Source organism: Lepidochelys kempii, chromosome 9, assembly GCF_965140285.1.
Source record: "Lepidochelys kempii isolate rLepKem1 chromosome 9, rLepKem1.hap1, whole genome shotgun sequence".
NCBI lineage: Eukaryota > Metazoa > Chordata > Testudines > Cheloniidae > Lepidochelys > Lepidochelys kempii.
In genome coordinates this window covers 55372948-55389479 of record NC_136388.1, presented here as the reverse complement: position 1 = coordinate 55389479, position 16532 = coordinate 55372948, and the positions used below count along the sequence as shown (strand labels likewise).

The 16532-nt window shown below is 42.2% G+C and overlaps 2 protein-coding genes across 19 annotated transcripts in view; both read left to right on the top strand.

Moving 5' to 3' along the window:
• SEPTIN2 (septin 2) overlaps window positions 1–87 on the top strand; it is a 111966-nt gene extending 111879 nt beyond the window's left edge. Inside the window, exon 13 of the mRNA XM_073360463.2 lies at window positions 64–87. The gene's annotated coding sequence lies outside the window, so the exon portion shown is untranslated. The remainder of the gene's footprint in view (window positions 1–63) is intronic.
• Window positions 1–16532, top strand: part of FARP2 (FERM, ARH/RhoGEF and pleckstrin domain protein 2) — a 272156-nt gene that overhangs the window by 69193 nt on the left and 186431 nt on the right. For all 18 annotated transcript variants that reach the window (XR_012160855.1, XR_012160856.2, XR_012160858.2 and 15 more), the window contains one exon: window positions 64–291. Coding sequence is in view for 14 of the 18 variants with exons in the window: in XM_073360436.2 (XP_073216537.1) it covers window positions 88–291 (204 nt within the window). In the remaining 4 variants the exon portion in view is untranslated. The remainder of the gene's footprint in view (window positions 1–63; window positions 292–16532) is intronic.

Sequence of the window (16532 nt, the reverse complement as noted above, 5' to 3'; positions counted from 1 at the left end):
GTTATTTAATGAAAAATATCTATCTATTTTTTGTTAGCCATTTGTCTCTATATTCCCCTGTAGGTATTTGGACATTGCTGTTGAATAATGGGAGAGATAGAAGGAACGTACAGAATACTGCAGACTCCTGGTTCTCGTTTGGGAGTCCAGAAGAATACTGGAGTGAGTACGCTGGAGCCAGCGCAGAACCTTTCTACAGCAATGGCAATGACACCTGCCAAAATGCATGAGAGGGATCTACCGATCAAAATAAAACTTTTGGACAACACTGTGGAAGTACTTGATGTTGAGGTAAGAAAGAGGTTCAGTCTGATTTCAGATAAGTTTAGTTTCAGGTAATGTAGAATTTACTGTATATACTGGTGTATAAACTGACAAAATTTCAAGGGAACTTCTGGAGTGGAGGTTCATATAAGACTCAAGGCAAGGGAAGAGAGAAGCCTCTGATCCTCCTTCAGATAATAGAGCAGGTCCCCAAACAGCTCACTTGTAAATAGACCTAATTTGCTTATCTAAGACCTGCAAGTGTGGAGCTTATAAGGAGCATAGATGTTAGTATCAGAATTATGTATTTAAAATAACTTCAGTTTCACTGAACAAATATCATAAAGATGTCACACTGGTATGAGAGTTTGTTAATATGAAGGAATGTACAGTAATTTAAGAATGTTATTGGTTTTTTTTTTTTTTTTTGCATTGCTGGAGCTTCAGGTATCCAGATGTGACCACTTCGTTTTAAACTTTCATGTCTCTCTTGGAGATCTTGCAAAATTATTTTTAATTTCCCGATTAAAGACGTAGTGCTCTCTTGACTTGGAGGTGGGGAAAGCCTGAAATCTGTTTTCTTAAGTCCAACTTTTTGCACCTTCTTCAAATGAATTTGTGACATCAAACCACACAGCTTGGCAATTTTGAGTGTCCTTTCCACAGTGACCTGACAGTGCTCCCTGAAAGGTTAGCCTTGGCATCTAGGTCTTTGATGCTGGGTCAGTATTATGGGTGCTGAGTAATTGAGGCAACCTTTAAAAATTAAAAATTGTGGGGTTGCTGTAGGAACAACTGAACGTAATCTGTTTCTCCTCTTTACTTCTTCTTCCCTCCTCTCTTCCTCCCCTTCCCCACCCACCCAGAAAGTAAACTAAAAATATTTCACAAATAATAGGGTTAGAAAACACCTTTCTATTTCAGTTAAGATACACTCAACTTTCAGGTTATTCTACATTAGTAAAATCCTGACTCTTTTAGAGCAAATGTACAAAGCTTTAAATTGCTGTGCAGACTTCAGCCGGTTTTACTAAAAATAAGCAAGAAGAATGACCTCACTTAGAAATGTAGAAATTGGTAGTTTTAATTTGCGTGATTGTTTGGATGTTTAATGGGGCAAGAAACAAAAGCAGCTCTGCCGAGGAACCTGCGGGAGCGAATTACCCAGTATCTCCATGAGAGTTTCCTGGAGATCTCTGAGGGAAATTCCCATGAAGTGAGTGAGTCTATCAACAGCCTGTTCCGCCGCTCAGGATAGGCATGCTGTGGGAGACGAGCCTGATTTCTGCAACCCTTCTGCCCCCAACAGATTGCTTCAGCAATTCTCAAAATCAGATCCACTTTCCAGGGGTCTCCTCTCCTATTTGCGCTTCACCAAGATCCGACTGCTGTGACTGGCTAGGCTCCTCTGGGGTAGAAAAGAGCTCCTGACTGCATGCATCTCTGGCCTCTGAGCCATCCTCTGCCTCTTCCTCCCCTCCCCCTCTTCATCCAAGATTTCCTCCTCCTGACTTGGTCCACTCTCAGCTGGCACGTGAGCCAACAAAGTATCCACAGGGGCCTTCGCAGTGGAGGTGGGGTTGCCACCGAGTATTGTATCCAGCTCTTTGTAGAACTGGCAGCTTGTGGGCGCAGCACTGGAACGGCGGTTTGCCTCCCGCGCCTTCTGCAGCTCCTTCACTTTTACCCTATACTGAAATGTGTCCAGGTCATGGCCCCTTTCTGTCATGCACTGTGAAATCTGTCTGTAGTTATCATAATTCCTACGGCTGGAGCGCAGCTGGGACTGCACAGCTTCCTCTCCCCAAATGCTGATTAGGTCCAGCAGCTCGGCATTGCTGCAAGCGGGGGATCGTCTGGTGAGTGGAGCAGGCATGGCCATCTGGAAGGATGCGCTTGGCAGTGTGGACGCCTCGGGAGTTATAGTTCAGAAAGCTGCTTTATTGCACAGAAACTTGCCAGTGTAGACGGGGCCTAACTCATTAGCCTCCTCAAAACTCTTCTCTGCTGTGATGTCTACAAAAAACTTGACAATGTTTAGGCTGCTAGTGTGTTGAGACCACTGCTTATCATGCTTATTAATATTTTCTCACTGACTGTATCCATCTGTTATCTCTTGTCTTATGCTTAGATTGTAAGCTCCTTGGGGTGGGCACTCTCTTTTTGTTCAGTGTTTGTACAGCACTCAGCACAATGGAATCCTGGACTGTGAATGGGGCTCCTAGGCAGTATGGTAATAAAAATAATAACTAAAAGCAGAGTAGACTATATGAATAGTGTCACAGCATAGCAGACATCCTATTGGGCTGCTGTATTAGTTGAGTACAAAGCTCCCCTTTCCTTCCTCTCTTTAAAAGTTAATTTGTCAGATATCTGGAGAGAGGAGTAACAGCCACATACTGCTGATTGTGAAGAAGTATTTGACATTCTCCAGCTTCTCAGAGTGGTGTAGGGCTATGAATAAGGAATGACATTAGCACCAGCTAGCTAGAGAAGATGGATCAGGGAATAAGGACAAGCTGAGTGGCTACTTTTGTAAAGCAGCCCTGAGAACAGGGGAAGAACAGTCCTCTGAGCAGCTGCTCCAGGATCAGACGCCAGTAACATGTGACTCTTGCCCACTCTCTCTTTGTGCATGTGAGGAGTTTTCATAGAATTAAACAGGTGGAAATTACTAACCGTTTGTGTTTTTCACAAATACAAAATAACACAAAATAAAGTGAAAAACTGCTATTAAAACGATGCCTGTGTCTCCTGTACCATGGGGCTGGCCCTGGCTCTGGGCATTGTGATTTGGTGTGCAGGCTTGCAGTGCTGTTCAGGTTTGGCCCAGGTGCCCCCTGTCATGATGATGGGTGGAGAGATGGCTGGCCAGATTTGAGTGAGTGGCTGGCACTGCAACCCTGCAGGCCAAGTTGCAATGCCAAGAGCAGGGGCTGGGGCCAGCCCTGCAGGACAGGAGCTGCTGCTGCAGGGTGAGCGTGGGGTGGTCTTGCTCTGTAGGGCCTCCCCTCCTCTGGGGGCAGGACACAACAAAATTCCCAAAAAATTAAACAAAAAAATAAAATAAAAAGAATTTCATTGGGCTCTAGAAATTATTGAGTCTGGGAGTGGAATCCTGAATTTTTAGCTAACTACTTCAGATAAAAATGCTTCTGCATGACTCATGGCTTGTTGGTTCAAGTAGCAGGAAAAGTTTTTGAATAATCTGGGGCCAAGAGCTCTGTTATGGAGGACTAAATAGGAACACTGCACATAAAGGACAAAAACTCATAACAACAACCCATGAGCTTGTCTTCAAACTCCCTAACAGTGGAGGGTGTGTGTGTGGAAGATAGGAAGAATACATCAGAGCAGACTAAGTGGATGTTTGATATCAGTTGCTGATAGACACACAAACTTGTATGTGCAAAAAGAGAGGTCTTAAGTGAACTAGTTATTTGTACATCTGTCTGGACTTCACTTCTTACAGCTCTCTAAGGAGTGAAGGGGGAATAGAAGGTTTGTGAGACCAATACAGCTGAGAACAAGGGTTGTTGATTTTCAGTCAGTCACTGGAAGTTACATACACAGGAGCTTGTGAGCCTTTTGGAGTATAAGACGGAAAGCAGGCCACAATTTCTAGGAATGGCTCACTCTGAGTTCTTAAGCATATCTTTATTATAGAGTGGAGCCTAACTGTTTTGGCATTTTGCGCAAGGCAGAGTTAAGGTTGTCTGTGTCTGACCTGGTGACTTAGTAGAGCTGACTTGCTAAAGGACTTGCGAGTATGTATGACTTTATTCCTTATTTCTGTACTTTTGGTTTTGGTTTTGAGTTTGGCATTACCGTCCCTTTTGCAAACTTAAGTGGTTCTCACAAAGTATCTTATCTGAGTTTATTTCAGTTCCTCTCAAAGGAGATGATTTAATTTACTTTAAATAAAATTTCTACGCACCTAATTCCTTACAGATTATAAATGCAGTTCGGTCAACGTTCAGGTGTATAAGCAGGCAAAATTGTACTGTTTAGTAGTTTTCAGATTTTTCTGTGGATTTGGAAGGCCTTGTTGCTTATCAATTAAAAGTCCATCATTCCTGAAGAAATACTCCCTGCAATTTTATATGTAATACTTATATATTTAAGTTGAGGAAAAGAAATTCCACTGGATCCTCTTGCTTCTTCAGCTGGTAGCATCATTTGTACTGGCAAATTGTCACCAAATTGAGGATAAGTTTGGGTTTCAGAAACCATACCCTCTAGCTGTTGCAGGTATGTGTTGCATTCAGGCACAGTTGTGCAAGATTGGAAAAGGGTACTAGTAATACAAGCCAGAAAAATGATGTCCTGCAATGAAGGGCAAGATGCCAAAAAACACTTTCTGTGCCAAACTGATGGATATTATTCACTTAGGACAAGGCCTTGCTTTTGAAATAAAGGCTTGGCAAATAAAAACCCAGAAATGTCTGGCATTTGTTATCTTCTGGATTTATATTTTATCACTAAATTTATTTTTTCTCAGATTTTGAAACAAATGTAGCTGCTTGTATCTGCAACTTGATAGATATATAGGCTTGAGTGCTCTTATCTCTGGGTTGTGCTTGATTTCAGTCCTGAGCTTATTACTTTGTTCAGTTCACTCACTTTTTTATTGTATCTGAATTTAAATGTCCAGTTCAGCTGAAGTTAGGCTCTTTTCGCTAACCTGCTTTTAGATTCCTGAAGGGTTGCTGTAGAGACTTAAAATGCCTTGGAAACCATAACATTTGAGCTCTTCAGTATGAATGAGGTGGATAATGGGAAAGCCACTTGAGATCAGAGAGGTAGGAGCATGTCAAATAACTTTCATTTTACCTCATCTGATTTAAGGTAGTTGAATATACATGGCACAAAATATAATGGCTGGCATAAAGAGACAAGGCAGTACAATACACAACAGTGTAAACATTGTCTCTTGTTATGTTGAAAAGTTATGTTCTATGTATTTGAGCTTCTGCACTTATGTTAATTTTATGACTTTGTTTATAACCTTTGTACTTTTCCTAAATCTAATGGTGTAGTACAGTAACTCCTCACTTAATGTTGTCCCGGTTAATGTTGTTACGTTGCTGATCAGTTAGAGAACATGCTCGTTTAAAGTTGTTCAGTGCTCCCTTATAACGTTGTTGGGCAGTCGCCTGCTTTGTCCACTGCTTTCAGAAAGAGTAGCCCATTAGAGCTAGCTGGCAGCCCCCCATCAGCTCCCCTAAGTTTCCTGTGCAGCAGCCGCCCAGCAGGCTATCAATTGCCTGGCAGTTCAGGTATCCCTCCCCGCACTGCCATGTGCTGCTCCTGACCTCTACCTTGGAGCTGCTCCTGGGAGCCTCCTGCTTGCTGTGCAGAGGAGGGGGAAGCGGGGTGCTAATGTCAGGGTCTCACAATATAAGTGTCCCCTGGGTAAGCACCAGCATTGTATATTGCTAATGCTTTTATATGCACTGGAAAGGATCTTGGGAAGGGTTGAAGGTGTGAGTGTGGCGTGAAAGATTCCTTTGCAGATTGCGAGAGGCCAAAGGGGGAGGAAGGGAGAAAGGATCGGGTTAACTCGATGCTCCAGCTAGGTCCAAAGATAAGAAGCTGACTCCTGCCCAAGGCCACTGCACACAACAGATTCTCTGCTACCTGCCAAGAAAGACAGCCTAGATTCCAACCCCGACCAGCCGTGAGAAAGGAGAATTGAATGATCAGAACTGCAGGGGCTGAGAAAACAAGTGAGACTGTGAAGGTCAGCGACTGGGGAAAACAACAATCTTGTGTCCCTGAAGCTGGTGTGTTTTGGGAAAGCTGAGGAAACTGCAGAAAGGCGGTTTGGACTGGTACAAAGAGCATGGGGGACAGAAGTCCCTGAATGAAACGCCCCGAGAAGAACCCAAGACTTAAAAATCCTCTCAAGAGCCAAAGTAAATCGGAGATCAACAGCGGACCCTGGACGGCCTCTGCACAGGACAGAACTCTTGTCCACCCTTCCCCCTCTTCTTCTCACGTTAGACCCTGGCCAGCCCTGGGTTGTGCGTCTGTGAGTATGAAAGTGGGTGCGGGCTCGGGCACTAATGCTTTCTTCCTTCCTCTGAGTGACATGGGAAGCACCTAGCACTCACCACTGTTATTTTATTAATAAAGCTTTAGAACTTAGTTACTCCCCTAAAGATCCTGTGGCCTCAGCCTGATCACCTGACGCCTCAGGCAGATTGGTAACTTAAATCTATCACAAGTGTGTCTCCCTTCCCCCGACTCCTGTACCCCTTCTCCACAGAGCAGGGGGCGGGACACGACAGGACTCAGGATGGAGGGAGCTTGCTGGCAGCAGCAGCTGTCTCAACTTGCTGATCTACTTAAAAAGGCAGTGTACTTAGAGTGAGGTTGGCGTACTTAAAGGGGCAACATGCGTCCATCTCTTCTCACACACACACACACACACACGGTGTGTGTCTGTCTCTCTCTGCCATGCTGTATCTCCTTCTTCCATTCTTGCTGCCTTGTAGAGTGTGAGGCTACATTAACAACAATGTTAACCCTTGAGGGCTCATCCGAGGGCTAGTTCATCATTTAGCAGTAAGGCATTCCCTGGGAAATATCCCACCCTCTGACTCCACCACCTCAACCAAGCTTCACAATCATCATTGCTGTATACAGTATTAAATCGTTTGTTTAAAACTTATTGTGTGTGTGTGTGTTTATATATATATATATATATATAAAAAACACACACACACATACATACATAGTCTTTTGTCTGGCAAAAAAAATTTCCCTGGAACCTAACCCCCCTATTTACATTAATTCTTATGGGGAAATAGGATTTGCTTAACATCGTTTTACGTAGCCCTGGTCCACACTATGAGTTTAGGTCGAATTTAGCAGTGTTAGATCGATTTAACCATGCACCCATCCACACAACGAAGCCATTTTTGTCAACTTAATGGGCTCTTAAAATCAATTTCTGTACTCCTCCCCAACAAGGGGATTAGCGCTGAAATCAACATTGCCAGGTCGAATTTGGGTTAGTGTGGATGCAATTCGACAATATTGGCCTCCAGGAGCTATCCCCCAGTGCTCCATTGTGACTACTCTGGACAGCACTCTCAACTCAGATGCACTGGCCAGGTAGACAGGAAAAGCCCCGGGAACTTTTGAATTTCATTTCCTGTTTGGCCACCGTGGCGTGACCAAGCAGAGCTGATCAGCAGAGATGACCATGGAGTCCCAGAATTACAAAAGAGCTCCAGCATGGACCGAACGGGAGGTACTGGATCTGATCGCTGTATGGGGAGATGAATCCGTGCTATCAGAACTCTGTTCCAAAAGACGAAATGCTGAAATATTTGAAAAAATCTCCAAGGGCATGAAGGACAGAGGAGAGGAGCGAAGGACAGAAGCGAGGAGTTACTGTACTGCTAGATTGGATATATTGTGCTTGTCTTGTTACATTGTACTTTATTTTTTATGATGGGTCATCAGAAGTACATAGCTTACATATAAGAATTTGATTTGACCTAGGTCAGGCTATATTACAATAGATAAGACATTGATTTTAATCTGAATCTTTCCAAGATTTGTTTGTCCAGGTCAAATATATCCATGCTGAATTAAATTAAATGAAGTTAAACCCAGAATATTTGGGCTTTCTGAATTTTGTGAAGAGCTTCCCAGCTGAGACTTCAGAACTGCAGGTAGAGCTGGAGGAAAGTAATTGAATGGCGGAATGGGGGAATGCTAACTTGGAGGCAGCTGAACGTAATTGTCATGTGGAGAGGGTCCCCTTCAAGTGTGTATCTCAGGGCATGTCTACACTTACCTCCAGAGCGATCGATCCAGCGGGTGGGGGCGGTGGGTCGATTTATCGCGTCTAGTGAAGACGCAATAGATTGACTGCTGAGCGCTCTCCCTTCGACTCCGGTACTCCACTGGAGTGAGAAGCATAGACAGAATCGATGGGGGAGCATCAGCAGTTGACCTACCACAGTGAAGACACCGCGGTAAGGAGATCTAAGTACATCAACTTCAGCTATGTTATTCACGTAGCTGAACTTGTGTAACTTAGATTGATTCCCTCCTGCCCTCCCCGCAGTGTAGACCAGGCCTCAGAGTGGGTGAGGGGAAACAATTGGGTCTCCTTTATTTGTGGAAAGCACACTTGATCATTGTTGCATAATTTTTTTTTTAATTGCACAGATAACTGAAATAATCTGCACAGACTATCTGCATATGGGAGGTATGGTTTTGTGGCTGAACCACTGGACTGGGATTTAGAAGTTCTGGGTTCAGTTCCTGGCTCTCCCACAGACTAGCTGTGTGAACTTGGGGAAGTCACTGAAACTTCACTTCACTTCATTTTACCCATCCAAATAATAGAGAACTATATTCTTTCCTCTTGTTTGTCTGATCTATTTAGATCATAAGCTCTTTGGGACTGAAATTGTCTCTTATTGCATGGTTGTACAGCGTCTCAGCTGTTGGCACTTTAAGTGCTACAGGAATGCAGTTTTTTTTACAATTTTATTTTTGTTGTAGTACCTTGTCAGATTGGTTTAGGAGTGGGTCAGTTAACATTAGCATCCCAGAAAATGTAATTTAATTAGATGGAGATCATGCATAATTTATTTCTGCATAGAATATGACTTCAGTTTTCTTCACTGGTAACTTTTTTTTTTTTAATCATAGCAAATTTGCATCTCTTGGTCTAGGTCTTAGACTCAAGTTAACAAGATGGATAAAAATCAATGCTTTTTTTGGGAAAAAAATAGGATTTTTTGGATTTAAAAGAGAAATTGAGCAGTGTGCAAAAGGTCTAGAGGGTAAAAATGTTAACCTGAGTCTTGATGGGTGGAGCAATGTCCACAATGATCCTGTTGTGTGTGCTTGTGTGACAACATAAGAAGGGAATGTCTTCCTTACAGAAACAATTGATACATCAGGAAATGCACACACAGCAGAATACTTACAAGAAGTACCAGTAAAAGCTATAACAAACTGGGGAAAAAACATTCAACTATCTAGTATGCAGCTTGGTCACAGACAATGCTGCAAATGTATCCAAGATGAGAAGAAATTATTTAGAAGAGAGTTCCAAACTAATAACATACAGTTGCAATGATCATTTGATGCACCTCCTAGCCAAAGACTTCAGTGTTCCAGAAATAAAGGCTAATGTTGATGAAATTGCAAAATACTTCCGTAGCAACCACTTTGCAGCAGCTGCTCTGAAAAAAGTGGGAGGAACCAAGCTAACTCTCCCATAAGACGTGCAATGGAACTCAGTAGTGGACTGTTTTGAGCACTATATCAAGAGCTGGCCTAATTTGATGACAGTTTGTGAACAAAATCCTAAAAAAATAGATGGCACTTTCACAGTCAAAGTTCTCAACATTGGGCTTAAGAGAAATGTTGGACACATGCTGAGTACCCTGAAGCCTATTTCTGTAGCCTTGAACAAAATGCAGGGAAATAGCTGTTTTATTTGGAAATTTGGAAGGAACTGGGTGAGATCTTTACAAAGAGAAATATGCAATGACAGAGTTAAATTACAAGCGTTAAAAAACAAATGGGACAAGCACTATCTCCAGCTCATTTTCTTGCAAATATTCTCAATACTAGGTACCAGGGTCAAACCTTAACTGCTGAAGAAGAGGAGTTGGCTATGACCTGGACACCCAGCAATCATCCCTCCATAATGCCAACTATAATAAACTTGAGAGCTAAAGGTGAACCATTCAAGAAATGTCTTTAAAACAGCAAACATATAATCACACCAGCGAACTGGTGGAAGTCACTTAAGCACCTGGATTCAGAGACTGTTGAAGTGATAATCTCACTTTTAACAGCAGTAGCTGCTTCTGCCAGTGTAGAAAGAATCTTTTCTTCCTTTGGACTAATTCATTCCAAATTGAGAAATTGTTTGGGATCTGAAAAAGCAGGAAAGCTTGTTTTTCTTTTCCAGATTATGAACAAACAGGAAAATGAAGGTGAAGACAACTGAGTTAGCTGCAGAAGCCAGTATTTTAAAAAAACAGGAGTACTTGTGGCACCATAGAGACTAACTCATTTATTTGAGCTTAAGATTTCAGCCCACTTCATCAGATGCATAGAATGGAACATATAGTACGGAAACCGGAGCAAATTTACCACATCAATCTTCTAAAACCTTGGCACGATCGTGAGGCATGCTTAGTCGCACAGGAGACCCTTCCCCAGGAGGATAACTTACACGAGCAAGTGAGGATATCATCCGACTTGACGCCGATCTAAAAGATCGAGGCAGTCGACATGATTAATCGCAACCGAGATGTGTTCTCTACAAAATTGGGGCAGATGACTGAGACCTATCACCATATCCGCATGATCCCCGGAGCCAAGGTAACGTTGAGACCCTACCGAATCCCAGCAGCCAAAAGAGAAGAAATCAAGGCCGAAGTAAAGAAAATGTTAGAATTAGGGTTTATTGAAGAATCTTGCAGTCAGTGATCCAGTCCAGTTGTTCTAGTGCCTAAACCTGACAGTACCACGAGATTCTGTAATGACTTTCGCTGACTGAATGAAATATCCCAGTTTGATGCATACCCCATACCACGCATTGACGAACTGGTTGACTGACTGGGTAGTGCCTGATCCTTGACTACACTGGATCTGACAAAAGGGTACTGGCAGATTCCGCTGACCAAAGAAGCTAAAGAAAAGACAGCGTTCTCCACCCCAGACAGGCTATTCCAGTACACCGTCCCCCACTTCCCCCTACATGGGGCCCCGGCCACATTCCAGCGCCTCATGGATAAGCTGCTGCGCCCCCATACTAGTTATGCAGCTGCATACCTAGATGATGTCATCATCTATACGCCAGACTGGGGAACCCACTTGGAGAAAGTTCAGGCAGTACTGCGTACCTTAAGGCGGGCTGGCCCCACTGCTAATCCCGCTAAATGCGCCATAAGGCTAGCAGAGGCTAGGTACCTGGGATATATTGTGGGAAGGGGCATAGTGAAGCCCCGAATGAATAAGCTAGAGGCAATTCAAAACTGGCCCTGGCTGACCCGAAAGAAGGAGGTGCGTGCGTTCCTAGGCGTGGTAGGCTACTAACGACATTTTATTCCCCACTTCACCACTAGGGCAAGTCCCCTAATGGATCTGGTGAAGGCCCGAGGTCCAGACATGGTAAAGTGGACCGACGCAGCAGAGGGGGCATTCACAGACCTTTGGATGGCCCTCTGTAATGACCCCGTACTCATAGCCCCAGACCTTAACAAGGAATTTATTTTACAAACAGATGCTTCCAAGGTGGGGTTGGGGTGGTTCTGTCGCAAATGGTGGGAGAAGAGGAACACCCAATCCTCTACCTAAGCAGAAAGCTTCTCCCAAGAGAACAGAAATACGCAGTAGTCAAGAGAGAATGCCTTGCTGTCAAATGAGCTATGGAGACACTGTGTTATTACCTCTTAGGCTGGCGATTTACTCTTGTGACGGACCAAGCACCCCTCCAGTGGATGCAGCGGAATAAGGAAAAGAATGCAAGGGTCACGAGGTGGTTCTTATCCCTCCAACCATTCCAGTTCTGCATACGGCACAGGTTTGGATGCCACCATGGCAACACTGGTGGTCTGTCATGAGCATACTGCCTGGCGTCCCAAGTTGCCCAACTCTATGGTGTTGAGCGGGGGGGGATATGTGACGGGGCAAGGCCAGATGGCTATAGAAAAATAGTGGGAGATAGATATATTAGCTCCAGGCTAAACAAATCCCTGGTGCCAGGATAAGTTAAATGGCATCTGCTCCAGGTCAATTAAGACACCTGGGGCCAATTAAGAACTTTCCAGAAGGCAGGGAGAATGCTAGGTTGATTGGGACACTTGAAGCCAATCGGGCTGGCTGAAACTAGTTAAAAGCCTCCCAGTTAGTCAGGTGGGTGCAGATGTCAGGAGCTGTGGGAGGAAGTTGCGCTGTTGGAGAGACTGAGCAGTACACACCATATCAGGCTCAAGGAAGGAGACCCTGAGGTAAGGGTGAAGTGGAGCTTGAGGAAGTGGAGGCTGCAGTGAGGAGGTAGCCCAGAGAATTGTACATGTCATGTTTCTAAAAGGTCAGCTACCATAGCTGATGCTATTAGGGTCCCTAGGCTGGAGCCCAGAGTAGAGGGCGGGTCCGGGCTCCCCACTTTGCCTCCCCCCCCCGATTAATCACTGAGGATAGCTTCTCCTCACCTCCCTTGCTGGCTTATGATGAAAATGGCTCAGTAGACTGTGACCCTTGTCTCTAGAGAGAGAAGGGTTACATGGAGGGTCACAGTGAGCCTCTGAGGTTAGCGAAATCCTCCAGGAAACGTGGAACCCACAGAGACAAGGACAGAGGTTTGTCACTAATATATATATATACACACACACACACACACACAACATGAAAAGGTGGAGTAAGAGGCTAATTAATTAAAATGAGCTATTATCAGCAGGAGAAAAAAACTTTTGTAGTGATAATCAAGTTGGCCCATTTAGATAGTTGACAAGACGGTGTGAGGATACTTAACATGGGGAAATAGATTCTCACACCTTCTTGTCAGCTAACACAGCTGCTACTCTGAAACCTGTCAATATTTTGGCTCGTGCACCTGCACATCTACCAATGTGATATATGCCATCATGTGCCAGCAGTGCCCCTCTGCCATGTAGATTGGCCAAACTGGACAGTCTCTACGTAAAAGAATCAATGAACACAAATCAGATGTCAAGAATTATAACATTCAAAAACCAGTCGGAGAACACTTCAATCTCTTTGGTCACTCGATTACAGACCTAAAAGTGGCAATTCTTCAACAAAAAAACTTCAAAAACACACTCCAACGAGAGACTGCTGAATTGGAATTAATTTGCAAACTGGATACAATTAACTTAGGCTTGAATAAAGACTGGGAGTGGATGGGTCTTACACAGTAAAACTATTTCCCCATGTTTATTCCCCCTCCCCGCTGTTCCTCAGATGTTCTTGTCAACTGCTGGAAATGGCCCACCTTGATTATCACTACAAAAGGTTTCTGCCCCCCTCCCCCCCGCTCTCCTGCTGGTAATAGCTCATCTTAAGTGATCACTCTCGTTACAGTGTGTATGGTAACACCCATTGTTTCATGTTTTCTGTGTATATAAATCTCCCCACCGTATTTTCCACTGAATGCATCTGATGAAGTGAGCTGTAGCTCACGAAAGCTTGTGCTCAAATAAATTTGTTAGTCTCTAGGTGCCACAAGACCTCCTTTTCAATATTTTAAGTTTCTCATGTTGACCTGGCTGACATAGTCGATTTTATTTTTTTTTTAATTTCATTTAACTATTTTACTTAAAAACAATTTTAACAAAAACAAACCTGATTTAAAAAGACTAGAATGTTTATATTCAAAAATTCATATGCTTATTTTGTTAAAATATTATATGTTTGCTGTTGAAGAAAAAAATCCAGAATATATAAACGTTGTTTTAGTTAAATAAAACAATTTAAATGTCTGTCTGGTGATGTTCTCCTCCTAATACAGCATGGCAAGAAAATCCTTCAAATATTAATTTTTAACCTGTTGAATTGGAGATAGTTCACCTCCCAATGATTTCATAAATATCTGCTTCAATGACCTTTGGTAAATGAAATAACCAACCCAATCATTCATTTTCTGATATAGCTGTAAAGCTAATCCGAAAAGTTTTCAAAATAGATAACTTAAATATATAGTGTGTACCTTCTAAAAATTAAACCGACATCTATCTCTGAGTTGTGAAGAATATGTATGAAGGTTATAACAATCAACAAGAATGTACTTTTATGTAGAAATCCATGATTAGATCGAGTCTTCGTGACTAGTGATTTAAATCATGATTTAAATCAAATCCACCCTGCAAGTTTAAAGGAAGTCTCTTCTCCCCTTCAAATATTGTATTCCAATTCTGGGCTTTGTTACTCCTCCTATTGTGTGCAATGACTCTATCTGTAATATTATAAAATGTTAGAATAAAACCATACCATTTGAGACCTCTGACCAACTCAAGAGGAAGTCCTCTTCCATGCACGAGACTTAATTGTGGCAGAGCTTTTAAAATATTCAACATATCCAAGTAGATCTACCAATTCTATTTTATATCAGCCCCAAAATTATGTTTTGTGCGAGAATTGGCTTTGTTGTTTCATTCTCCTCTCCCTTGTTATGATGCTTTTAGTAAGTGAATGAGAAATGTCTTTATTAGAGGGAAATAGTGTGCTTCTCAACTAAGTGAAGGTATTTATCAGTGCGGAGTACATATTTATTCACTTCATTAAATTTCATTGGTTTTTTTTGGGGGGGGGTTTGCCCGACAGTTATAGTTCTCAAAAAAAAAAGAGTACTTGTGGCGCCTTAGAGACTAACAAATTTTACTCCTTTTCTTTTTGCGAATACAGACTAACACGGCTGCTACTCTGAAACCAGTTATAGTTCTGTAAATTTTCACTCCTTATGCTGGAAGAAGTACTTGCATCTTGTCATGTTTCCCTGCTCTTTATAGTCAGGGATTATTCTAGGTCCTTGCTGTGGGTTTGGCTGGTGTTGTAGGTGTTTTTGTTCCATAGACTCATAACAATGCAGTTATACATTGGGGAAAATAATTTTTTCTGCTTTTTTTTTCACTTTTTGGCACTTCTGCCACTGACTTTGTTTTCATATAATTAACTTAAAGCTTTATGAGCTTATTGCAGACACTTTTTATTTTTTCTCATTTTTGAGTACTGTAAGGCCAGAGTATATTCAACATATCTACTATGTTGTTTGATTTGGCTGTGTCCCTTTTGGACATTAAAGGAAAAAACAGAAGTAAAGTACTACTGTTGCCTACTGTACAATAGAATAATGTAGTAGAGCTGGATTCATGTTTTTCTCATTCTTTTGTGATGCATTATAACTTCATGGCTTTTTTTTTTTTTTTTGGCATTGCATAAACTTTAAGACTCCAAAGTTGCATTAATACAGAGCTAAAACGTCCCTTCCCATGTTGAGCTGGGGGCAGTTACTTGATACGCAGTCTGGTGAATTTTTTGAAGCTCCCAGTATCCCTTGAAGGGTAACAGAAGGATATTAAAGAAGTTACAGAGGGAGCATGATTCTCTAATCACATAGCTATCCTAAGATCTATGGAGAATCACACAGATTTTAGGGCAGTGGCACACCTGAGGCAGAACAGCTCACTCAGGAGCTGTCTGTTACTGGTTTCCTGCCCACATCTATAAACCATCTCCAAGGGAGGTAGGTGTAGAGTGGGAGTTAATGCTGAAAGAGGAGAGTGTTAATCTGTGTTGAAACTTTCTATGGAGATTCCATGGGTTTGCCAGGGCATTTAGGGGGTTGTCTTGGCTCCAACCCCTATCCTTAGGGCTGGTAGCTCCAGCTCCAAAAGCTGTGGAGATTGATCATGGACTCTGGAGAATGAGGAGGAGGAGGAATAATTCTTGTTGGACTCTGCTCCATCCCTGACCTAACTGGTATATACATGCTTTGTTCCTTTAGTGTCTCTTGCAGGGATGATTTGGCATGTATTTAATTTGCATTGTATAATGTTTGTTTAATATCCTTGTGTTGTCATAGAAACTAAATGTATTAATCTATAACTGTGGAAGAGTTTCAAACTTTTGAATGCCTCACCTGAAATTAGGTGCAGTTTAAAAAACCATAGAGAAGACGTGAGAGTTTGGAAAAAGATTTGAAATTAAAATTGCTCAAACTGCCTTTAGTTTGTGTTTCCAGTTCTGTTAAGGTTTCATTTCTTTATCAAAACAGATATTGCATTATTTCCAAGCTCAGTGGAATACATTGGTATCTTTTATTGTTGATAGCTATTCTATTTTAGCTAGATATCTTAACTATGCTAAGATACAGTACTTAGTGCTGGCAAGAAGATTCCCCCCCTCCTCCCCCATTTTTTCTTGGCATGGCATTTTGAAGTATTGAACAAAGCAGATGATGTCTCCACAAATTAGTTTCACTAAATTTGTTTGACTTGTTTAAAAGCACGTAATTTTCCCCTTTATTAAAGCTACTTGTACTTTAACATCTTATTTGAAAGGCTTATTTTAGGCATATTTGTTTTTATATGGTTTTCATGCACCTTTAATTTAAAAGGCGTGGAATGAAATTGTGTATACTTAGATATTCATTGTCATATTCAAAGTACATTCAGTGGTCTGCTGTGGTCTGTAACTCACCACATTCTTAGACCTTAAAATCAGGAGCTGGCTTAGGACCTTTGGGGCTGCTTACAGGG